The sequence below is a fragment of the Semicossyphus pulcher genome, unplaced genomic scaffold (genome assembly GCF_022749685.1).
Source record: "Semicossyphus pulcher isolate SPU_LCO1_2020_fin unplaced genomic scaffold, fSemPul1.0.p SCAF_1, whole genome shotgun sequence".
Lineage (NCBI taxonomy): Eukaryota > Metazoa > Chordata > Actinopteri > Labriformes > Labridae > Semicossyphus > Semicossyphus pulcher.
In genome coordinates, this window is record NW_027211603.1 from 29258085 (window position 1) to 29284158 (window position 26074).

Below are 26074 nucleotides of genomic sequence, written 5' to 3' on the forward strand. Positions count from 1 at the left end.
AATCTCAAAACAGCACGATGTCTTAAATGAATCCAGAGATTCACTCAGAAAGGCTTCTGCTTGGCAGATTTCAAAGAAAATTAAAAACATTTTCTAACTCTTGGTTGGATACAATGTTTTCATATTTTGGTGTAAATAATTCAAACACATGAAAAGAAGGCTAAATAACAAACAAATGGTGCCTCAGAGTTTCATAAACACTTAAAGCAAAGACACTGAAGACAGCTCTGCTGCCGTACACTTAAAGAGACATTCCACCACACATCTTCAATCCTCTCACACATTCAGTCTGAAACAACACTGACTGCTTGTGTCAGTTTCCACCAGAATGAGCGAATAAAAACATGTTATAACCATTTATTGGACTCTGGTGGGGGCAGGAGCATATGGATGAATAAACTCTTTCTTTTGAGTGGAATTTCCCTTTACTTTTAAACTTTATTATTGGCTCGGCTCTGAGAAGGAATTTCCCTTTTAATAAACAACACTGACATTTCTGTTGTTCCAGATCAGCCAGTGAAGCATCTCTACGCCTCATCAGTCTCCTCTGAATAAATCTACAGTTATTTTAACTCTCGAGTGTCTAAACTTTGATTCACATTGAAGCAGCTGTGGAGGAGCCTGCAGGTGTAGCTTATATCTGCGGGGGTGAAGTGAGGTATTTGTGTTGAGTTAAACTCTGAACTAGTAGCTTAGCCTGTAAAGCACCTGGTGAAAAACATCCATGAACCCACTTGAGTGAAGCCACATTACTGTTGGCTGTTATCTGTTTAGCTTATTGAAATAGTTGTTATACAGTGATGTGTATACAGCCATTGTAGAAGTCCTTCGTCATGCACTGATCCTGTGTCAGTACACTGCAAAAATAAGGCACTTTAAATTAAAACCACACAGGATATTTCATATGTTGGACAAATTATTCTGGTGCATCAATTAGATGATGATCCAGCTATTCACTCTGAGATTATGTTCGTTAAAATTTTTTTTTTTAATGTGAAAATTATCAATTAAAGCTGCACTTGTCTTTTTTTGTAAGTCTGTTTTATGCAGAACTTTTTAACTTTGACTTTATATCTCAATGAAAATATATAAATATGTTAAAATAAAACTATTGCCATGTGCGACCCCAATATATTGCTGTTTTTAAAAAGCACTTATTCAAAATTGGAACAGATCATAAAATATTCAAATAATTCAGTTTAAAAGGGGGGGGGTATTCACTCTGTGATACCTGTGGAGTAGCTTAGTATAATTTACAGTTAAAAAAACTTTTCTCACACTGGAGCTGTGAGCAGGCCCTCATACAGCCTCTGTCTGAAACGACCCAGTCAGCTCTGTCCCTTTAGGGAAACCCCGCCCCTAGAAGCCCACTTTTTTGTGATTGGCCAGCTCTCCGAAGCCTGCTGAGGCTGCACGTTGTGACGTCACAAAGTGCAGCATATAGAAAAAACAGTGTGTCAGACTGAGCTGAGAAGCCTGGGGATTACTCCAACATACTTTTACCTACAGATTTGAAACTTCACCCACATTTAATCTGGACATCCAACATTGTAACATTATATATATGTCTTAAAATGTGAAACAGCATAATAGCCCTCTCTTTAATATTTAATAAAATAATTGAAAAACATTAGAAGGAAATGGATCGAGTATGAACATTTTAAATTAGAGCCCCTGTGAGACAAACATTTTGCCTCTGGGGTCTGCAAGTGGCCCAGTAGGTAGGACAAGGGTTAAAGTTTATGTCAAAGTTAATATCAGTGTGGCTCTCTGTCTGTTTGATGTCACAACAGGCTAACACGCAATAGTTTGTCAGTGCTGTGTTTACAGCTTATTGTGGTCTGTGAATGGTCTGCTTTATGATAAACACGTCTCTAACTGAGAGAGATATAGCGCATACTTTAGCAGGATAAGCTAACAATTGGACTTAAACATTTTTATAATTTTTAAACAAAATACCATGACTGATTAGAAAATACACATGTAAAGTGTGTTAAAGTCATTGTGGAGCTGGAATGAACATAAATGCAAAGAAGGACTTCTACAATGGCTTTACTGGGATAAATATTTCAATTTTACTAGTTAATTAAATTTACTCACTCACTAACTTTAACTAAATGGTAAACTAATATCTGTCTGAGGAAACATTCGTTTCCCGAATATATTTTTCCTCTTCCATCAGCCTCTCTGGTCTGTCTTGACACTGATCAATGAAATGTTTCAACAGTAGGGGCCCTAAGCACCATGATAACGACCCAAAGTGTCTTTAAAAATGAAATCATAACATGGACACTGTGTGTTTAGAACACATGGTATATCGAGCACAAACACTGATATACCTAAAAAAAGGAAATGCATTTTGTTTGCAATAATAAGACACATCTGATGCGTCTTTGATTAGTACATCTCTAATACATAATTCCACCCATGACTACCATACACTCGGAAAATACAACAAATCTTAACTTAATACTTTGGCTAATGCTTCACTCTCCATTCACCAACAAGAAACACACCGATAGTTCCTTTCATTTGAAGCTAATGTCTATATACTGTAGATAGAAATGAAGGGGTACATATATATACCCACATAGTTTATATAATATACTGTATATATGTATGTGTGTGTATGCATACATACATGTGTGGTGTATGTATGTATTCACTTGACTCTGAAACCTGTAGTATCTCTTAACAGCTGCTATAACAACTCCCAAATAACTGATTATAGATCATCTCACAGTGATCATTCATTCTTACCCACTGATCACACAGTGGGTAAAAGGGCACAAATGATTAACACTCAGTCACCTGGACATCCAGGTTTTATACTAATCTGTCAACAGTTTCAGATTCATTTAACAGTTATGTTTTGAGTAACTTTTTCTCTGTTAGTCTTATGGAAGCAAAAAGACGTGATGATTTGAATCTTACAAACAACTGAATACCTAACTATGAGATGTGATCCCAACTGAATAACACTTAAATACTTTTCAAATCACAGCATTGAAGTATTTTATCTAGAAAACCAGTCTACGGGGTTTAACACCTTAATTTCAAGTTGTACAATATCCATCCATTCTATACAGCGATTGTCCTGTTTAGGGTCGAAGGAGGGCTGGAGCCTATCTCAGCTGTCATTGGGCGAGAGGCGGGGTACACCCGGGAAAGATCACCAGTCAATATCAGGGCTGATGCATAGAGACAGACACCAATGCACACAAATAAACCTAACAAGCATTTCTTTAGACTGTGGGAGGAAGCCAGAGTACCCAGAGGGCCGGCAGGTTCAAGCCAAGAACCTTCTTACCGTGAGGCGACCGTGCTAACCACCACACCACCGTGCTGCCGTTGTTCGCATTGAAAGGAACCAGCTGAGGCGGTTATACAATAAAGTAAAACAAATTAAATCTAACCCTGAGTGCCCAATATTTATTACATTTAAATTTCTACAGATATCCCTCTCTCCAACACGTTTTCCAGATTCTCCTTGGGGATCCGGAGGCATTTCCAGGCAAGATGAGATATATAATCCCTCAGCGAACTCTGGGTCTACCTTGGGGTCTCCTCCATGGCAGATGCCTAGGAAGCCTCCTAACCAGATGCTAGAACTACCTAAGCTGGCTCCTTTCAATGTGAACAAGCATTGTCTCTACTCTGAGCTGTCTGAGCCCAGCCATCAGGCAGAGGAAACTTATATGTATATATGTTGTATCCACAATCTCATCATTTTGGTCACAACCCAAGGCAAATGACCATTGGTGAAGGTTGGAATGTACACCGACTGGTCAGTCGAAAGCTTTGCCTTCCAGGTCACCTCTCTCTTCATTATGACGGTTCGGTACAACGGCCACATCATACAGACGTTGCATTTTACCATTATGAACAAGACCCGAACGTGAACATCTTTGCTTTAGTCAGTAACTAACTTCCTTCCTGGAGTGAGCAAAGAACCGTTGCCTGAAAGCCTGAGACATGGACGTGCTGGCTCTCATCTCGACCATTTGACATTTGGCTGCAAAATGCCCCACTGCCTCCTGGGGGTCACAGTCTGAAGAAGCCAACAGAACCACATCATCTGCAAAAAAAAGCAGAGATGCAATTCTGAGGTCCCCAAACCAGACAATCTACTCCCCCTGGCTTTGCCTTCAGCTCCCATCCATTAAAATCACAAACAGAATTGGTGACAAGGGTCAACCCTGGCGGATGCCAGCACCCACAGGAACACAGCTCTCAATTTGGTTATACAAGGAACAGATGGCTCGTAGCAGTGGCCCAGAACCCCATCTTCCTGCAACATCCACCACAGGATTCTCCAGGGAACACTATTGTTGGCCTTCTCCAAGTCCACAAAACACATGTAGACAGAATCAGTAAAGAGCTGGTAAATGTTTCCTTCCATATCTGAGATTTGACAGATTGTTGTGAGTGTTGTGATACCCTAATAACTGGAGCACACCCTCAAGTCGCTCTTTTTGAAAATGGGAACCACAACCCCGATCTGCCACAGGTATTGTCCTAGACCTCCCTGTGACACTGAAGAGGCAATTCAGTCAAAAAAGCTAGCTGCTTCAGGAGAAACCTGGGCTAACCAGAGGGCCTCCTTTGCCCTGAAGGCTTCCTTCCCCACAGGTGTTCATCAGCGGGTTCTTAGGTTGCCACCACAACAGGCCCCAACTCTTAGCAGCCACTTCCACAATGGGGGCCTTGATCATCGGCCCATTCGGATTTCTGATCGCCAACATCCGCTGGTTACGAGAGAATTCCTCTGAATGGGAAGTTAAAGCACTAATGGACAAGGGCCTGAGCCAGACATTCCCTGTACACATTCACTACCCATTTAGGTGCAACAGGTCTGTCCAACAACTTTCCCGCTATCTGATCCAACTCACCACCAGGTGGTGATCAGTTGACAACTCTAAAACTCTCTTTACCTGAGTGTCCAAGACATACAGTTGGAGATCTAATGATAGAACAATTATATATTCTGTGTTCTTGTACCAGGTAAACTTGTGAATTCACCCTATGCTTGAACATGGTGTTTTTTGGGTTTGTTTTTTTTACAGCCAATCTATGAATAGCACAGAAGTAAAATAATAAAAACACCACTCGGGTTCAAATGACCAACCCTTTTCAAATTGAAAAGACACCTAAAACAAAAAGTCAAACACTTCAATGCTGTCTATTAAGTGGCATTTGCTCCACAACAGAATAGTTATTACATTTCGACATAAGGTATTCAGTTGTTCAAAGCATACAAAATGACTATGGCCTTCCTTCGCTTCCATATATTGAGCTTATTTTACCCGGGTAGGGGATGGACGATTATGTTTCCATTTGTATAGTTTTTTAAATCACCTCAGGCTCAAAGAAATATCTGACGAGCCGTGACCTTGATGCCATGAAGCTTATTCTGCTGTTCTCATCACTGGAAGAAATTAACAGCAAACGTTTAAAATATAATCAACTCTGATGAAATGCGCTACATAACTTTATAACAGTTAAAATGAATTTGACTTTGAAATTCATATATTTATCTTTTGAGGCTGTTTAGGTTGTGTTGTGATCACAGTGCAAGACCCTGAAACTATTTGAACCCCGTTTCATTGACAGTGTTGTCCTGCTGTGAAAAACGAGGTTTCCAAAGAAATCTGCACAATGCATCCTGTCCTGTTGGACAGTCCTGTACGGAAGATTTAAAAAGGCCCAAAAAAACAAATCAACAAAGAAACATTGTGGAATTAATACATTTCTACATGTAATTGTAATTTTAAGCATTAACACTGTCAAAATCAGATCAATTTTGTTTGTTTGATTTGTTGTTACTTAGGCATTTTAAATCTTCCAGAGTCTGGGGATAACAATGAAGTTTATCATTATTGTTAGCATTATTATAATACACTAGTAATGCCTATAAGAGTGTAGCGGAGCAGGTTGGTGGTTGGAGGTAGGGTTGGGAGGTATCTCAGGGTTGGAGTTTATACGACTTTTGGTCATTTTTTTTCACGTATTACATTCCTATAAAATCTGCTTGCATATAAACGCACCTCTGATCCCATACAATTCATTACCTCAACAATTTCAATATCCACCACCCCCCTTCAGTCATCCTCCAGCGTCTCAGTCTTGATGTCATTTCCCATACTGCACCTTGCTCCATCCACCTGATTGGCTAGGAGTTGGTTGCTGTGATTGGCTGCCGCCTTCTCCAAACTGATTGGGTCCTGGGTCTCTGCCAGCACGCCGTGGATGGTGGGTTCATCCTGGAGGGAAGGGGAAGTGGGAGACCAGGACACACCTGTCAATCTGGAACCTTCTGCCTGGGGGCCCGCCCCTGACACTAGAGAGCGGCCAATCAGAGAGGCGCCCCTCTGTCCAGACAAAGCTCCTCTACTCAGGGCGGAGAACCAGCTGGGGAGCAGAGTGGGAACCTGAGGAATAAAGGGGATGATTAGTAGTCAGGTTCAATCAGTCAGGTAAAAGCTCTTTGATTATTGAAGTTGTAGAGACGAGGCAGGGTGTGTGTAGTCAGGCTGTACCTGGGTTGGAGAGGACAGGTCGGCCCGACTGAAACCAAACTGTCTGGCTGAAGCTCTCTTGTCAAATAAGGACACCTCGCAACCCTGTGACAGAGCGAGGACATGGGTTACACAATAACCAGAGTTATACTCTCACAGAGTACAGGACAGTGTCACAATAACCTGACCTCTTAGCAACAAGTTATGTCATTTTTGCTTAATTAACTTTTACAGATCCAACACATTTTTATTTTTTATATATTCCAGACTCAAATTTGAAGACTTCTCAGAAGACTCGTCGGATATATATGACAATTATATGTGTGTGTGTGTGTGTGTGTGTGTGTGTGTGTGTGTGTGTGAGAATGTGAGTAAGTGAGTGGTTTTAAAATTCAACTGTTAAGATGTGTATTACATTGAGATTATATATGCTCTCATGTTGCCAGGCAACAAGTCCGCCCCGAGAACCTGCCCAAACAGGAAGTAAACTAACAGGTGAAACCTGAGGAAGGTGATAATGTTTCTCTTGACATATTGAATAGTTTATATTAGATCATTATTACCCCCATGGATTCACTCTTAAATGTATGGTGGGATTGTGTATCTAGTCTCTCTAAACGTGTGATCAAATATAAATGTAAACCAGTTGAACAAACGAAATCAAAACAAAGCAGGTTATAATGTTTACTGTTTCATGTCTACTGTATATGCACTGTTTCACACATTCATACGCCTGAGCCATTCAGTGTAAATACAGTATGTTTCTGCTGTCACAGAGCAGCTCTATTTATTAATGACTTAACTCTTCCTCACCACACAGAGCCTCTGTCTATATCTCGTTTACCTGGTCAGGGAAGTCGTTGCCATCCACCTCGTCGCTGTTGGACTGACCACCTGGACTCTGAACCTCGATGCCGTGACTCTCCAAGATGGCTGCTTCTTCAAAAACACAAAGCCTTTCATAGCATATCATCCGCAAACATCAAAACTCTCAGATGCAGGCAAACAGTGACTCAAAGAACAAGGGAGCTGATTGGTGCTGGTATTTAACAGCGAAAAACATGCTATTAATGCTGAATATCACACAACTACACAAGTCTGGACAGGAATGTGTGTTCCTCACTGATGCTCGAGTGTGTGTGAAATTCTACAGCAGTGTTTGTGAAGTGCTGGCTGGGTGAAGAGAGCAGGGAACACAGAGCTGGTCAACAAGAAGTGTGCTGAAGAGTAAAAGCTGTTTTATGTAGGTTTATTGACGTATATGGACACTGTGTGTGAATACAGCTCAGGACAAGTGGGTATAAGGTTCTAAAGGGCGGTATATTTTGAGTATCTGCTTCATGCTGAGCTCTTTAATCACACTCATTTGTGTATATTACTCCAACAACACCCACTAGCATTTACATAAACACACACAGACAGAGGTAGACATTACCAATATTAGCACGCCTCTTGATATCTTTGCGGCGGTTGGCAAACCAGTTGTAGACCTTAAGAGACGTGACCCTCTCCAGATCTGATAGCTTCTTTCCTGTAACACACAAACAAACAGGGGTTACAACCATGTTAACCAGAAGACATTTGATGGTAATGAAAGATTTTTAGCATGCTTCATAAGTTGTTATTGTTAAAGCAAGGTTGTTGAGTTTAGAGCCCTGTTTGCACAGGACTAGGCCAACAAGGGGACCTGTATGCATTGTAATAATTGCAGAGGTTGTCTATGATGTTAATAGCGTGGGAATCTGCCATGTCTGGTATTTGTGGTTGAGTTTTAACTCTATAAATACCAAACATGTTTACTCAAACACAGAGGTCCTGTGATAGGTTCAGTCCAGTGCAAATCAGCATCTTTATGGTTTTTTTAGTGTTTTTTAAGGATGTTTTTTTCCTCTGTTGCCTTTTACTGGCTCTTTCCCTCTCGAGAATGACGTGTTACAAATTATAAAAGGAAGTTTTAACACTTTGGGTGAGTGGGTTTAAGAATGCACCAGTGTTTTTCCTATAGCGTCATGTACTTCCCCTCAGTCATTACTAAATTTAATTCATGGCCAGTGACATTTTTAGAAATGTCTATGCAGTTATATTAGAACCATATGACTGCTTGGTATTGACCGGTTATCAAAAACACCATTGAACAGCTGCTGTTTGTGCCCTGGAGCCAGAGAATAAACCCCCATCCTCTCAGACAGTAAAGCTGCTACCAGAGAGAAGGCCTGCTTTGTACTTGTGAGGGAAGCTACTGAAAACATTGCTGTTTAACCCACCTGGTTTCTGGATGACAGCGTTGCAGGCGGTGGCAATCTCCTCTCTCTTCGCTTCGTCGGGGTACTGGTTATCACTGAAGAAGCTGTGCACACACACAAAAAGAATTAAAACATTACACTTTAACTTTTCAGTCCATCACCACCTCCTCACAAACTCCTCCTCACCTCTCCATGACAGCCAGACACTCCTTCCTCCAGGTGAATCTGCTTCCCCGCCGCAGACGGAAGCCCCCGGGGGCGGGGCCAAATGTAGGCGGGGCTTGGTGCCAGTCCATCATGTCATCCAGAGCCAGTGGGGCGGCGCGCATGGCCAGAGTGGCACCTGAAGCCATAAAAAACAGTGTTGGCAATCAAAATGTATTTTAATTTCAGTGTGTCTTACTGTGTGTTGTCGAGGACTGTTTCTCTAAATCATTGGATGTTGTGCATTTAGAAAAACAAAAAGCTCCGGCACTCACTGGATCATGTATGACTGAATTTAATGTGGGTCACGTTTCGGCTCGTGTACGTCTAGATTTTACTTTCTACCGTGCACCCGAAACGATATTTTGCTACCACTGCTGTATTCATGTTGTGCATTTAGTCTGCATGTTTAGAGCCTGGCGATGGAGTTTACAGACACCAATGACAAATACCCCTTCCCCAACTAGTTTTAGCGTGTTGACATGGGTTTTTTAGACCCAGGAAGAACTGCTTATAAATGCCTATGAAAAAGCCGGGTGTTAGCAGGCTTTTTGACCAGTGGGAAAACGGCTAAAGTGAGCCGCCCTGACCCAATTAAACAAATTTAAGTTAACAGACTCTAATCAAAGCAGCACGTCAGTCTCTGTTTTCTCCAAATTGAAGACACAGGCTACTTGAAGTAGACTCTAATGATAGTTTCATACTGTGAGTTCCAGTATGTGAGTCTCAACTTAACACAATGCAGTCTTTATTCACTCGCAGGACAACAGTTCACTCTTTATTTCTGTAAGGGACATCCCAAGATACTCATTAAAGTGCCATAGCTTACTTTGCAGTCTCTCTGATAGGGCTACACAATTAATCGAATATTAATCCTGGTCCCAATTTTGGGTACCTAATGATTAAATAATTGATTGATGGCGATACTGACATTAAAAATACTTCCGTAGAAAACTCTACGCAGCTGTTGAAAACGGGAAGAGAATATGTGCAGTCGCTGTCTTCAGGAATGCCTCTTGGTTGTTTTACATTACGAGCTCAAAATATACTCTGCTACGTCTCTGAAGTGTTGTTGGAGTGTCAGTAGTAGGGGTGGGCTATATGGCCGAAATATTATATCACGATATTTCACAATACCAATATTCATGGTCAGTGGATCTACATGACACCATAGAAACACTGCTGTAGCTGCTACTACAAGCTGTGATCTGCTTAGAGTCTTCTTACTGATTAATAAGAGGTTTTTGATCTGCCACTGCATCAACCGTCCCAGTATGTTTATTATTAAATCAGTAAATAGCAAAGCTGCCCACTTTATTACTCTATATATGGCTATGCTACAAATTTCAATTAGATGGTAATCTGAAGAGAAGAAAAGCCAAACGTAGGCTTTATTAAAAGTGATTTGTTCATTCATTAAGCCCATTAACGTCTGCGTGGCGTATTGGGAAAACTTTTTAATGCTTGCTGTGCAGGCATCACGTCGCTGCCACCGGTGTTTTCCGGTGTTGTCTGAAGCAGCACGTATTGGCGATGACCGCTCTCTGTGCATTAAAATGCAATTGTTCTTCTTGTCTTCAATTCTTTTGCTAATATCTGTCAAACACTGAAGTCTGCTCTCCACCAAATGCGCTCTCTGCTCTCAGCTGAGTGTCCCCGCCTCCCCGCACTCACACTCTGAGCGTGCAGGGGCGGGGCTTACACAGACAGACAGGCCTCTCTCATGCTCGTATTGATTTAAGGCGAAGGCGAGTGCTTCTATATAAACAAGATATGATATGGCACAGCTCTAGTCAGTAGCCTACATGACAGGTTTTGAGCACTGCTTGTTGTTACACTAAAATAGGAAGAGAAGCGAGTAACTTGTTTAACCGAAACACCGGGCCCTCTCGTCATCGGTTGTTTGGAGGCATTTCAGGTTTAGAGCAAGTGATGTTAAACAAGAAAAAATAATATGCAAAGAGTGCATGAAACCTGTGTCTGCGCCGCAATGCAACACAACTAACTTGGTCAACCACCTGAAAGAACAGCACAAAGTGCAGCATGATGAGGCCAAGAGGAATAATGTCGCTACTCCCTGTCCTTGTCCAGCCTTAAGTCAGACATCAATAACAACAACGCTGTACAGCGCGACACCCTATCCACCCAAGTCCCAAAGACTGTAGCGGATGATCCGATGATGAAGAATTAAAATTATTAACTCCTTAACAAAAACGGAATCTTTTTTTTCCTGTTCACATGACCTCTGTGTCAATAATGACAAGTGAAGCCAGCTACATTATGGCTCTTGTAGGAGGACAAACATCAAAAGACTCACTCGAGCAACAAGATGGAGATATCCAAAAACTGTTTGCAAATAAAGACCTTTATGATTAAAATGTACATTTACTAATATGTTATGTGTAATAACCAACTGAAGTTACTGGACTGATGCTTAATGTTGATTGTTGATCCTAAATGTACAGAGAGGATGAGTGGCTATCTGCCCCCCTCATCCCCCCTTTGCCTACAGATACTACAGTTCTGTGACTCTCTGGATTTCGGTTAATACGTATTCTTTTACCTCAATTATTTTACTTTATCCTGTTAGACCTATATTTATGCAACATGTGTCCAAAAGTCTATGAATGCATGTGCACATTAGTGCTTAAGCCTCAGTTACTTCACATATTTAAAATTATATATATTTGATATGTAACGAGGGTGGTAAAACTGATGACCACGTGTCGGTGAGTTTAACTCAACAGCATTCATCCTAATGGAATGGACCTTTGGTTTAATACTAGGGAGGATGTTTGAGCAGACGTCCTGACACCTCCTCATGGGCTTTGCACTCAAAGTCATACAGATGACAAAAGTGATGCTTCCCAGTGATATCCCAGGTCCCCAGACACCTCAGGAAATGACCTTTCAGAAGATACAGGGGTTAAACAGCAACAACCCTTCTACCTCTTATACCATGGGCCCCTAACAAGGGATTAACAAATAAACACTTTCTTATGGACTGAACAACCCTCAGACAAACCAAAGTGAATCAACAAGAATCGGTTGATAAGGACACTGATTGACAATGGTTGCCTTTCCTGTGTTTTGTATATTGTGTGAATTTATCTGCCTGCAAGATCTCTCTGAGCACCTCTGCACGTCACAGGACACAGACACATTCCTGTGGTAGAGGGAGCATTGATAAAACTATTACAGTTATTTCACTCACTTGGTGTACAAAGGGTTTACAGATGCATATATATAAAATGTATGTGTACAGGTATGCATATTTGTCATAACATCTAAGGTCATCATCTATGTGGTTGATGAAATCGGTTAATACTTTTATTTCAATTGATGAAGTTTCATTCGGAGGGGGTAAATCATGCAACCTATTCATTGTGCTCACTCATTTATTCCTCATTCATTCGTGTATTTTCTATTTAGTAGTTTAGTCATGTAGTCAGTAGTTTAATAAATTTCTCATTTATAAAGACCTTGATTCTATGATTTGTGTGTGTATGAAAAGGTAAAGTCACTGTACACCATGGCCAAGAACCTCGTAGCAACCCTGAGATCACAAGCCTAAATTAATAAATAACTAATTATAAGTTTTCCCTGTTTTGTCAAAATTTGGTGGCATCCAACATTGAATTTAAGGTAAACCTAAACTCTGTTATTTAGTAATGAACTAATCGTTTCTAGGAGCTGAAGACGAGTGCCCTCACTCTCATCTGTAATAACGATGCAAAACTTTGAATTATGGATTATTGTTACATAATTTGATATTAATTAGTTATTAACTATTAGTCCTTTCAGCCGCTACAAGACACTGAAATGACCAGAGATGAACCAATTTCAGGTAAGAACCTGATTTTAAGTCTTATTTTGATGCTAAATTCGTACATGAGCCAGAATGCAGCACAAAATGGAACTGAAGCGTTGCTCTGTTTATTTAAATGTGAGTACAATAAAAAATGTTGTTCCTAAAATTCATAAATAATCGGGATCTCAATATTGATCAAAATTATCCTGATTACCATTTTGGCCATAATCGTGCAGCACAAATTTCAACATACATTTCAAAAACTCAATCACTGCTGAAACATCCGAGTTATAAGTGATTTTTATTTTCTCATTTCTACTGCTGCGTTCCGCGCTGGTTTTAACCAAAAAAACGTTTGGACAGGACACCAACACAGTATTACTTGAGTTTACAGGTGGGAAAATATTTATATATAGTGAATAATTTAGCATTTAATGAATAACATTTTTGTAATAATTGTGTTCTGAACATTTGTGTTTAAGTCTTAAGTGTTTGAGTCTTCGTCGTATCATTGTCTGAACTGAGCTGCTCAGGGGTTTCAGGTGGAAATTAGCTTCGTAGCTAAATCTCAAAAATGATCCCCGTGTGAAATGAATGTTATTTGAAAACTTATTTATGAAACAAAATAAACCTCTGCAGATACTAGAAACCTGTCCACTGGAATAATAATGTTCCTGCTCTGATGTATCACAGCTGAGACTTTGATTTTAATCTATAACTGGATTTCTCCATTATGTTGGCGGGGACTGGACTCCTGGGTCTGAATGGCCTGATTTTAGCAGAGTACTGAAACTCAGCACTGGCAGTCGTGAAATCTGTGCAGCAGACTGGTAACTGAAAATAAGGTCTGTTTTATTTTACAGTATTTTTGCACAAGTGGGAGGGTCGGGGGTTGTGCAGGAGGTAAAGGTTCTGATCGTGGAGGGTGGTGTTACCAGGGTTTGTCTTCTCCAGCTGGTACCAGCGGAAGAAGGCTCGTTTCTTCTGCTCGCTGAGGTCTGATCCCTGCTGCAGGAGCCAGTGCGAGATCCGGCTCTGACTGATCCCTGGAGGAGGAGGAGGAGCAGAGTGTTTGAAAGCATGATATCTCTTTCTGGTGATGATTTAGATGTCCTGCAAGACGTTTAGATGAAATTGATACCAACCTGTTACCTGAGCGACCACAGCCTGGGAGATCCGCCTGTTGGCCAGGAAGGACTTAATCTCCTCTTTGATCACACCACTGTCCCTCCTACAAGCACACAGCACAACCTCTGTTCACCACAAAGTAAAACAGCAAATGTATTACAGTCAGAATCTGTTGATTGAAGCTGAATATGTGCAGGAATCAGAGGACGGATCGAGCTGTAACATTCATGCTCGCTTTGTGGTTTGATTTCATCTTCACACACCCTCCAATCAATATAACTCTGATTGCTGCTCTCTGACTGCAGACTACAGATGAGAGGCTGCAGTGTGTGTGTGTGTATGTGTGTATGTGTGTGTGCAGTATGGCTAAGTGTGTAGAGAAATTAATCCCTGTATCATATTCAGATTCAGTGTGAGCTTAAGGCAGGCGTGTCGACTATCAGGCCGTCCATGTTAACACCTTCTCTCTGGTGCAGAGATGTACTGTAAATGATATCAGTGGGTTCAGTTGCCACATATACTCTTGACAGCAAATACATGATCAGAATCATAATAGTGGGAACTAATTATGTGATGGCTGTGAAGGCTCTTCTAAGCGGTGGGAAATTATGCACACAAATCAACCAGGTAAAAACCACTTCCAAAAAAGCATTAATGTCCCTTTGTGTGTCTGAATCAAAGACTGTATATATACTGTAGATCAGGGGTATTCAACTAAAATTTAAAGAGGTCCAGTTCGAGAAAATTTCTTGAAGTAAAGGTCCAGAAGATCATGATGGCTAACTATTTAGTGTGATATATATCTAAGTAGCCTAGTAGTTGTATCCACATCTGCATGTAATAAATACCTCAGTCAAATCAAATGAATTCAGTACAATTCAAAAACCTTTTGACAATTTTTATTGTCATGTAACACAGAACTGAACATATATGTATGACTGCCAATATGTATAATGTTCTCTCATTTACTAAATAAAAGTAGGGCTGCATTTCAAAATAAGAGCAAATAAAGAAAATGTGAAAATTGTACATGTTCAAATAAAGTGCTTAACTTCAGACAAATAAAATAAAGGAAGGAAAAGTTTGAATTCCCCCTTTTCTGTTTAACATCTCGACTCAACAGTCTCAACCAATTTTGCAGATAATAAATCTCAACACATTTTTACAATTGAACAGTTGTAGAGGTTCATTTTCTTCCCCTCTTATATTCAACTCTCCCACTTTTTTTGCTCAGTGAGAGAATTGAGCTCTAGCTTGTCTCAAGCGCAGTAGTCTCTATCTCTCCCTTTCTCCGTCTTTTTCTCAAGTTTCTCCGGCACAGTCGTCTCTATTTCTCCCTTTCTCCGTTTGTCTCCGTCTTACTCCGTCTTTCTCTGTCTGCGCTGTAAAGTCACAGTGTTTACTGCCCGGAATGCACAGACTTGATTGGCTGAGTAGTATCACGTGGGATGGCTTAACTTGCATGTAATTGGTCTGTACGTTTCATCCACTAAACCACTACCGTAAAGATTACAAAAGCTGCGCCGCTTAAAATAGAAGCGCCCCGTCAGGTTTTGAATCATAATCCTTCTGTTTTTGGCTGTAGGTCTGGGTCCGTATGGGACAGCTTCTGGGTCCGGACCCGGACCACGGTCCGCCAGTTAGTGACCTCTGCTGTAGATGGACGAGGCGTCTCCATCTGCTCCTATTGTACGAAATGGAAGCCAAAATAGCCCCCGTGATAGGCGCTGCCATCTTGCGATGGTGACGTCATTTGGAGCCAGAGTCTGCGCAGTAGAGATCGGGTGGAGCCGCCGTATCCACTTCCACTAACCAAAACGCACACTTAACTTACCGAAAAAACAGTAAATATCTCGCTCGCTGGCGTGTTTAACAGCAGAACAGCTTCTTGTGTTGGTCTGAGGTTAAGGTTCACAGGCATGGAAACTTTATTGACTGTAGTGATTGTTTTAGTTACGTCTCCTCTCGTCGTTCCTCCTCTACTCTGCTAATCCTGAACAGATCAGCTTCAGGAGCCATATTTGTCAACAGAGCTGTCAATCATCATTTTTACAGCATCAAATAACTAATTAAAAATAAACGTGTCAGAAAAATGAACACTTGGACGTAAGTCAGCGTGATAAGAACTAACTATAATGACAGAAACCATGTTTGAGAAAAATGTATTTGACGTATATTTTGATTTTAAAGTTTGACTCATGTCCCATCTGTTAACATGGAGGAGGCGGGCTTTATGACCTATACTGCAGCCAGTCAGCAGGGGGCGACAGAGAGGGTTTGGCTTCACTTTTAGGGAGCTGTCATGTCATCCATCTTTTTATACAGTCTGTGGTCTGAAAGTGGAAAGGCTCATTGTTGCTGACTGAAACACCAGTGATGTTGCTAGGTTTCCAATGTAGGGAGTCCCTGGAACCCACGGGTGGTGATTTGAGTGGGTCCCCAATAAAATGTTTGATTCTTGAGAAATTGTAGTGTTAAATGTGTGTTTGATGTTGGTACAGTGTCGCTAGACTGAAAATACAGTTATATCATACTGCAGCTTTAAAAGTATTTTACCAAAAATTATCGTACATATGAAAAAAAACAATAAAGGGTCAAAATACCACACTGAAAAGCAAAACTACGCCCTGCTGACCATATTAATGTAACAACACGGGGGCCCGTCCTACGGCAAACGGTATGCTTCACACAACCGCAGCCCATTACACAATCATTCCTTCCGTTGTTACCCTTCAAAATAAAAGCACCATATCTACACTGGTTGGTGAAGGAAAGCCTCAGAGCGTCCCACTGTGTGCACATTCGCTTGACAACTAGGTGCAGAGAGAGTCAGCGGGTCTGTGATGGAAGTTTAAGAGGCTCGACATGACAGAACTCCTGAAACTCTTAGCCGTACCGCACGCTTGGTGCTGTTTCTGAAATAGCCATACACATCGCTGCATAAATCCTTGCACACTCCGGGAAGCTGCTTGCAAGCCACGCTCGTGCTGAGATGCAATGAGTGACAGATGCATTGCTGAACTGTTATTGTGGGTTTCTTTGAAAGGGCAAAATGATCGTACATTCGGCCTTTTTTGGCAGTATTGATCGTATATCGTAGAGAGGGCATTATTTGCATTATGAGCAGCCTTAATGTAAATCAAGTCGATAGCATTTGTCACAAGTTTGATTACTTGTACTTTATAGTGCGCGGTAACCAGATATATGCGCATAAGAAAACAGCGGCCGCCATTGTTAAGTATATTTTTCACAGCTACAGGAAAAGGTTTTGTTTATTTCACTACAGCGCACCTCTGAGACGGTAAAACATCATGACTGAACACAGCATGAGGGGTAGAAACGGGAGTTTGTTAACCATTACAGAGTTCGTATCCTTAATTGTTCAAATTAAATCTGTGGCTGGCTTGTTGTCGTTGTCACGGCTAAACTAGCACGTCGCGAGAATATGTACAAGCAATCTCGTCTGCGCTGATGAGATGCGCAGAGGGTTGAAACAGCGGTGCTCTGACAGCCAGCTGATTACTCAGCAGAAGAAACCTGAGTTTATTGTTCATAATGTATCGTTCTGTATGGGAAAGATGAGGTACATCCCTGGGACGTATGGATAGTGAGTTTACTGCTTCCTCTTATATTTTAATGGGTCAGAGACGCAGAACACCTACCTAGCAACATCACTGAACAAACAACAACAACAACAACTGCAGCTAAACTAGCTCCACTACACAGGAAACATTTGCCTTCATTCCAAGAAGCTAAATCATCGCAAGAGGACAGCAGATAGGCTCCATAACTGCTACTAGTCAAACCTGGGTTAGGGTAAGCGTTTAGTCTGGTCTTACCTCATCAAGTCCTCCACCTTGTCATCAACATCCAAGTCCTCCTCGCTGGTCTCAAACCCGTAGCCCGGTGTCGTCACACTGCCAGTAACCACACCCAGAGGAAACCTGGGCGGGGACAGCTTCCCATTGGTGACCGCAACTAGCCCGTTCTGAGCTGCCGCTGCCATGGCGACGGGCGACGCTACTGGGATCTGTAGAGGCAGGGAGGCTGTGTCGAAGTTGTTACTGGGAGACAGTGAGAGTCGGTTTTCAGGGAAACTTGTCTGAGTGGCAGTGGAAGTCATGGAGGAGGAGGCAGCGACGGCGCTGGAGGAAGACAAGGAAGACGAGGGAGGCATGTAGGAGGGTTTGTGGGTCAGCTTGTGTCCATGTTTCCGGTCCAGGTGGTCCAGCGTGTCCAGGGCATGGAGGACCTCCGCCTGGGTGATCCCCGTCCTCCTCAGCCTCTGGAGGAGGTCGATCTGCTCGATGGTGAAACGAGGCTCCTCACTCTGCTGGAACATCCTGCAGGAGATCAAAACAACGTTGATCACAAACATTACTCAAGAGCTGTTTCCTAAGGGTTTGAAGAAGCTGCTCTTCACAGTAGATTTTCTGCAATTAGTTCCAGCTCCAATTAATATTTTGGAGGTAATGTTGTAACTTTAATTCCACATTTAGCAGTTATCTAACAGCTGTGTGTAATAGTTTCTTTGCAGAAAAGGATTTAACATGAGAAAAATAGCACATTTAATATTGTGCATTAGCTTTACATGCAGGGACCTGGAGAACTGGAGTTAGATCAGCTACACCATGAACATACTGAACGTAGGTTGTGTCTATGATCCCATTTCTCTCACAAAGAGGTGAGCAGCTGTCAGAAGCTGAACATGCAAAAGTAATTTCCTTCAAACAGAACTATTTTATAAACTGAATACATTTAACTGTATTTAATTTTTCGATTTGATATATTATATTAGTGCTGGGTGGTACGACTAACAATCTGCATCACAGTATGTTTTTTATATTCTGGCAGTTTCACTGTTTATCATGTTTTTTGGGGTTTTTTTCATGTCTGGGTCTTTTATATAGGTTTATAGTAGGGGTGGCCGATATGACCTACAATGTATATTTATTTTCTTTTGGCGGTATCAGTATTACAATGCGGTATTACAAAATGAAAAGGTACTCTACTGAAAACATGATCCTAGCTCTTTTTGCTCCATGTGTTTTCATGTAGGAAGAGATGCATGAATGTAAATCAGGCATTAGATTTACTCAGTGCCCTGAGTGAAGGTGAGTCTGATGGTGGGGAGGTCTCTGGACGAGGTTTTTAGGTTTGTTTTCTGCCATGTTGTCATTTTGTAAGCTGCATTAAGACACCACATCTAGCATTTCATTATACAACTTTCTGTAAAAATAGTGAAATGATAAATAAATTAACGTTGTACCTTGAAAATAAATACTGTCTAACAGCGGGTAAATTTTACGCGTTAGCGGTTTTAGGTATACTGTGACCCCTAGTGTTAAAAGGGAAGCTAATGCAGAAGTGCCTTAAACCTGCATTCTTTAAAATGGCCAGCAGGGGGCGACCCCACTGGTTACAAATAGAAGTCTGATTGTATGGAACCAGAGGAGAAAATGAGCCTACTTGTCAGTTGATTTATAAACATTTCCATAATGAGTTTACATTCTCAATCGCTAGTTTGAAGTCTTCCCGCATACAGCATGATGTTCATTTTGTACGTTTTAGTCCCATTTAGAATAAAAAAAGACCATAAAGCAGGGTACAATTTAGGGTGTGGTTACCTATGATTGCCATGTTGCTACCACATCTCGCCTCTCAATCAGTATAGCTCCTCAGCAGTTGAAAGCTTAGTCCACTCCTCATATACATTTCTTGCTGATTTGGCGACACCTGTGGTCACTGGTGGTAACTGCATGGTAACAGTTCTGCACAAATTAATGCATCAACCACTGGGGGCAGATAATAGCATATGGGATAACTGGTCACATTAAGTTGATTTTATAAAGTGGATTGGAGAAGCTGCTCAACATGGTAATAATACTCTTATGCTGAGAGAGTTTTCTGCTGCATTACATGAAAAGCAGCCATTGCTTTTATCTTCAACATCACGTATGCACCGTGTGTGCATGCAGTGTTTTCTATGAGTCCCTCGTGCTTCAATGTGCAATTTGAATGCCGCTGTTAAAGAAAATATACCAACAAAAGGCCATTGTAGAAGGAAAATACATTGAGTGGATGTTGAACAAAACAATAATGTCCATAAATGGTGTCTGATATAAATCTACATTTCCCACTTGGGACTAAGTGACATGGTTTTAGCTCATTAGTGACCTTCGTCCACCCACTGAGCTTCTCGTTCCCAGAAAAAACAAGACAATCAGAGAACAAAATGGAAGAACAGTCACATCTGTTCGCTTCCTGCCTGCAGATTTACAGCGCACACATACACACACGTATACACACATATACACGCAGTCATATGAACGCAGTAAGACATCAGAGCTCAGCAGCTGCTCTCCAGACATGAAGTGCATTCCTCCAGATTAAATAACCCTTGTATTACAGCGTATACCTTCTCATGTAATGTATGGTGGGTTTTCAAACCAGAAACAAGCTCACTTCAAGCAGGCTTTTTACGGAGAGGAGCTGTTGTTTTCATCTATATTTGAATTTTGATGTGCCCTTCTACAATGACTGCACTGATGTGTCATTTAAAAAATAAATATAGATGCAGAACTGAAGAGAGAGCGGGAGAGAGGGCAAAGGAAGATAAACAGAGGAAAGAGATAAGACATCTGTCTTGAAGCTTTTCTGTCTGATGTGGAGAAGAAAAACAGGCCACAGCCGAGACTCAAAGTCAGCAGACATGTCAACACTTCTACAGGGAGGGAGGGTGAGGGCGGGTGTGTATCTGCGTGCGTGTGTGTGTGTGTGAGTGTGAGTCTGTGTGTATCTGTGTGTGTGCAAGCGTCTTGGGAAAAATGCCAAGAAAAATTTACATCACAGGCAGCCAAGCTCCATACTTTCTGCTGCAGAGGATGAGTCACACTGTACAAAGTGAGACTGATACATGGGATCTATAGGGGACTGAAGAGTTATTGTCTGTTTCATTATTTTATTATTTAAGAGGTGATCAAAAGTTCCTCTCTTGAAATTACATTTTCTTGCAAGTTAACAAATAATCCTCCTTCATAGCGCTTTTGCAGCTCTTTACAAAGTGCTGTTTAAAATCACCTGATGACCTAATAACCATTACCTTAAGAAAAGTGCAACATAAGGGAAATTGCGTCACACCTTTGTTGTAATCTGCTTTTAAACAAAAATATCTGGTTTACACCACGTACTCTGGCCAAAGAGGAACATGTGTGAAAAGTGAAAGTATAAGAAACACTGGACTATTACTTCATTTAAAGAGACTTGGTCAATAACAGATTTAAAGCCCTGATTCTGAAGCCAGCAGCACAGAGACGACAGGAAAATAAAGACAGAAAAAGATGAGGAAGAAGATGCAGGAAGGGATGTTGTGGTTGTTTATGGTTGACCTCTTAAACCCAAGGTCACCAGAGCACCCAAGCAAAAAAGTTCATTATCCCTGCTTTCATCGACCTCACAGTACACGCCCCTGTCCAAGTCTGGCCAGGAAGAAGTCTTGGTCTGCGTGTTTCTTTACAAATTTGCCTCACAGTATCTGGACACAATTTTAGAACAATGACATAATATTTCTCAGTGTCACCGATTTTAAGTTTAGTGAGGAGGGAAAAAAAAGCTGATGAGGTTAGGGCTGCCCTGTGAAAGTCGAGGAGTCGAATCTCTGCCTGTGACCCCTCAGTCGAATTCTTCAGGTCAAGCCTTCATTTTTGTCTTTTTTCTCCCTGACATGCACTGCTGGTTAATGAAGAGATCACAGATCTGTGTGTGTTTTTCATGCTCTGTACCTGGCTCAATAACGTTGCGATCTGTCCGTATTTCCATTACTATAAAGTATAAAATACGTCTCCACATGCTGTGAATGACACGTGCAGGAGCTGTAACCTGCGATCAGTTCATCACAGTTTATAATAACGCAACGCAGGGAGAACACAGACGTTTAATAAAGTGGCTCTGTGTTAATCACGCTGATCTTTCTGTCTGTCACTGTTTACAGAGACTCCAGTCTGCCTCATGATCAAAACTAAGTTATAGATCACATCATCCCTTCAGTCCGCAATCACGGTCCGCTGCCTCCCTCCCTCAGTTCTCGTGCTCTCCTCCTCTCAGCGCTGCGAGTCTGCATCACAGCTTTTTTATATGATGTTTTTTAAGGTCTAATGAAGGTGAATGAGGCTCCTTGTGTATTCACAGGTACCTAAGGTTCTAATATATTTAATCAGAGTAACCGCCCTCCCCAAGATCCCAGGATCCAGATCCAGATCCGATTCGACTCAAAGAATCCTTATTCGGGTACAGCCCTAGACGAGGTTGGACATAAACCTGACATCTACTGCAACATCTCTAACATCACCAGCAGCAGCATTGAAAGGTAAAAAACACTATTAATAAATAAATAAATAAAAAGGGAGCATATTCTAAATCTTAGACAGTTTGCAAACGACGGTTCAGGAGTGGAGGATTTACAGTCACACCAAGGAGATGAGACTTTAGATCTACAAAATACGTCTACACTAGGGCTGCGCTATTTTATCATTACATATAATATGAGCAATGAGCATTCGCAATAATCACACCCCAAAAGTCTGTATGTATCGAAAAGAATAAGAAAATGTTTTTTATGTAAACGAGCCATGCTTTCTTACTCAGCATGCAAAAAGTTTACCTGGATTGGATGCAGCCCTGGGAATAAAGGCCATGCTTTCACAATGCAACCAGGCGAGGCTAGCTATCAGCTACCTTCAGATTAAATGGTGTCAATTTCGTAAAAATGATGTAAAACATGCAGAACAGCACATAAACAGAGAAACTAAGAGTTATAGCTAATCTGCACTCTTAAATATGTGTTTATTTATGGCACTTTAAATCATTATCACAATTTTCAACAAGGTTATTGCACATCGCAGAGTTTTCTCATATTGTACAGACCTTACATACATACAGGTGTCTAAACACCTGTGTGTGTGTAAGAGGAAGGGACATCTGACACAGCATTTGAACTATTTTTAATAAACAGTGAAACCCATTGTTGGGAAAAGGGAAGGGGGGATTGAGCCATCTCTTAAGTTAGAAAGTTGACATCGAAAAGGTGCAACTATTGTAAGTAGACAAGGTGGCCTTTAAATGTACAATGACACCATGTGACCAGGAGGATAACTGGACCTCAGCTTCTTAACATTAGAAAATAATCAGATGTGTTATCATAGCCAGGCAGACAAAATGCAACTTTCCTATCAGGGCCGGAGATCACCCTTTATATACGTTTTGTGAACAGACCTTTCCCCGCACTTTGTTCTTAAGATATTATTGGTGCAGTTAGGACAAGTTTACTTTTGTAGTTTTTAAATAACCTAGGATTTCAGAAGCCACTAAAAAACTACAAACTTTTTTACAGATGTGAGCAGCTTTGGAAGTTATTATTGTAAATGACATCAGCTGGAGACTTTAGGTTTCAGTGGACTTGCAGAAAAAAACAGTAAAACTTAAATTAGAGATTGAGTGTTACAGCGTGTGTGAGTATGTGACACTGCAGGTATAGAGTATGTGTGCAAGTAGTGACAGAGGGACTGGTAATCAAATAGTGCTGACTGGCACAGCTCAGCTCGTGAAGAGATCTCTGCAAAGCAGCAACAGCAGAAGGACAAGTATACACACACAACCAGCATAATACTGTTTGAATCAAAAGTATGTGCCCTTCAAGCTCACACAATCCCGAAGTGTCCTTGAGCCAGACACTAAACATCTACATAGTCCGGCTGCTGTTCTATCTCTAAACTTGACCTCTGACCTCTCCCCTGAGGGTTACACTGTAAAACATCAAAAAGTGTCAGGCAGACGCTCTGTACCACCATCCAGTTTAGGACAATCTACACACAATGCAAGACCTCGATCTCACTTTATTTGTCTGTTTTTCAGACTAGTTTCATATTTGTTGCACTAGAGGACTTTCTTCTAATGAAAGTTTTAAATATAAACTGTATTCATGTCCCTGAACCCAGTGACCTGCATATGATCATGACCAGACGTCGTGGCATATAAACTGTAACGCGCTGCAGACATGAGCCAGCAGAGCACATAGGCAAAGTCCTTTAATTACAGTTGGCAACTTTTTAACTACCCTTGGAAGCCTAAACTTCACAAAAAAGAACAGCTGTCCCATGAACCTAGAGATTTCACTGTTGTAGTTCTGAATGTAAAGGCAGCCCCGCCAAATAGCGTTCTGTTTAAGTGTTCGACTGTCACGCCGAATCTCATTGAAAAAGATGGGATTTTAATATTTCCTTGCTTCTAGGGAAATGGACATGCACGACAGAGGGTGACCTTAGAGATTATCTGGATAAAGAAGACAAAAGCCTCAATTCGGCATATATTTATTTTAAACTAACCCTATATGAGGGCAACAAACAGTACATGTTCAAAAGGTTTGCCTCTTCTTCACTGTTATTACCACATTCTAGTAAAACACCCTGTGCATCGCGGTGGAAAGCATTGTACACAAAGTGGAAAAGTTGACGTTGTGTTTGATTAAGTGTGTCTAGTTGAACTAGATGCATGCCGAATAAGTGACTAACTCTTTGTTATTCAGATTAGACCGTCAGTATCAGTTCAGCTAACGTGAACGTTAACCGAGTAGTACGACGCCGCAGCATTGCCGAAAATTTTAAGGAGTTTTCAGTTAATACCACACAGAAGAGGAAACGTATCGGGCTAGCAGGACCGTTTAAGACAGGAGGAGTTGCAGATGCAGGACTTAACTTACCTTAATATTCCAGTCTACGAGCCTCCTCTGATGTTTATTTAACCATATATCTACCGCCTTGGACCGCCGGGACACACGGACACTGACAGTTTTCCCAAAATGTCTCCTCTGTTTCTAATTGGGTTTCAATCCTCCGTCAGACAGATTCGCCTTTTGTCCGGCAGACAGGCGCCATGTTGACACAATGACGCAAGGAACGACGGGAGACGCAGTTTACAGAACTTACTGTACCCACTGAGATGCCACTGTACAGTCAATGGGTGCTAGTTGAGCAATATGGCTATCTTTTGTCTACCTTTATCAGGTTTATGTTGCTCCTAAGAGGTGCTGGACAGCTGAGGCTGCACTAAATGTATTTAATATTCCAAATGAAATGCTCATGTTACTTCGTTTGTTGTTAGTAACTCACCAGGTTTTTTTTTTTCAGTGCATCAATTCACTAAAACAATTTCTCTTCCTTATTAAATGCAGTCTTGAAATGTCTCACCAAAGAGGATAAAAGGCTGAAATTTCTTGACTTCACATTGTCTGGTAATAATGTCGGTGTCTGTAATTGAGTGAAATATCTCTGACATGTTATAACAAAAGAAATGACAGATCATGATATTAACAGGCAATGCCACAAGATAAGCAAATATTCTTTGACAAAAGATGAAGTAAAGATGTCTCTGTTCAGAGCTTACTGTACACCTCTGTATACTGCACACCTGTGGACAAACTACAAGAAAACTAGCTTACAGAGATTACAAGTAGCTTATAATGACGCTATAATGGTCAATTATAATATATATATAATACCAGCTCTTGAGACACTGGTACAGATGCCTCCTTAGAAGACATTTTTGTTTATATTTTACATTTTAAACCATGAACTTTTATTGTGCTTTAGTATTACTTATTCTGTGTATTGTCTTTTTATCCGGACCTCGAATCTGTAATAAAGTTTTGAATTGAAATTCTTTCACAGTGTAAACATTTTGGTGTCTCTCTTAACACACACAAAATAGTTCAGACTGAAGCATGGATTTAGACAGAGGTGGACACAGTATTGTTCCTGTGACCTTTCAGTAATTGGAACCACCTGGTCTTTGTTTTTTCATGTTAATTAGTGACAAGAAACATTTTCAGCACCTGGAGAGTATTTTATCACGACAGACAGCGTGTGCACCAAATCAAACGGGCAGCCCATGTAATAACACGTGGAGCGTCACCTAATCAGAGCAGCACAGAGCAAGCCATTGTCATGTAAGGATATTTGACCTGACCACACACTGTCAAATAATATTACGGTTATTAATAGGTTTTAAAAAAAGGGAATTTCCGTACTCTTAGCTATGCCATGATAATAAAGTTGTCGTACTTGTGACTCTTCTTCAGCTGACAACGAGGTACTATCACTTTTTTTTTTTACCCAGAA

General features: G+C 41.0%; 1 protein-coding gene across 1 annotated transcript; it reads right to left on the minus strand.

The window, feature by feature from the left end:
- Window positions 1–5107: 5107 nt before the first annotated feature.
- Window positions 5108–24796, minus strand: LOC138588406 (homeobox-containing protein 1-like). Its single transcript, XM_069658516.1, has 10 exons — window positions 24658–24796; window positions 17744–18247; window positions 13922–14007; window positions 13712–13822; window positions 8948–9104; window positions 8783–8865; window positions 7954–8049; window positions 7363–7451; window positions 6540–6623; window positions 5108–6431 (listed from the first exon to the last, which is right to left on the minus strand). The coding sequence occupies exons 2-10, from the start codon at window positions 18244–18246 to the stop codon at window positions 6102–6104; spliced, it is 1539 nt and encodes a 512-aa protein (XP_069514617.1). The 5' UTR covers window position 18247; window positions 24658–24796; the 3' UTR covers window positions 5108–6101.
- Between the last annotated feature and the right edge of the window lie 1278 nt (window positions 24797–26074).

Coding starts and splice junctions, on each gene's coding strand:
- LOC138588406 (XM_069658516.1), bottom strand. CDS start 18,246: ATGTTCCAGCAGAGTGAGGAGCCTCGTTTCACCATCGAGCAGATCGAC. Junction 8,050..8,782: donor CGCTGTCATCCAGAAACCAG/GTGGGTTAAACA, acceptor TGTGTGTTACAG/GAAAGAAGCTATCAGATCTG. Junction 6,624..7,362: donor GCAACGACTTCCCTGACCAG/GTAAACGAGATA, acceptor GCTCTGTCACAG/GGTTGCGAGGTGTCCTTATT.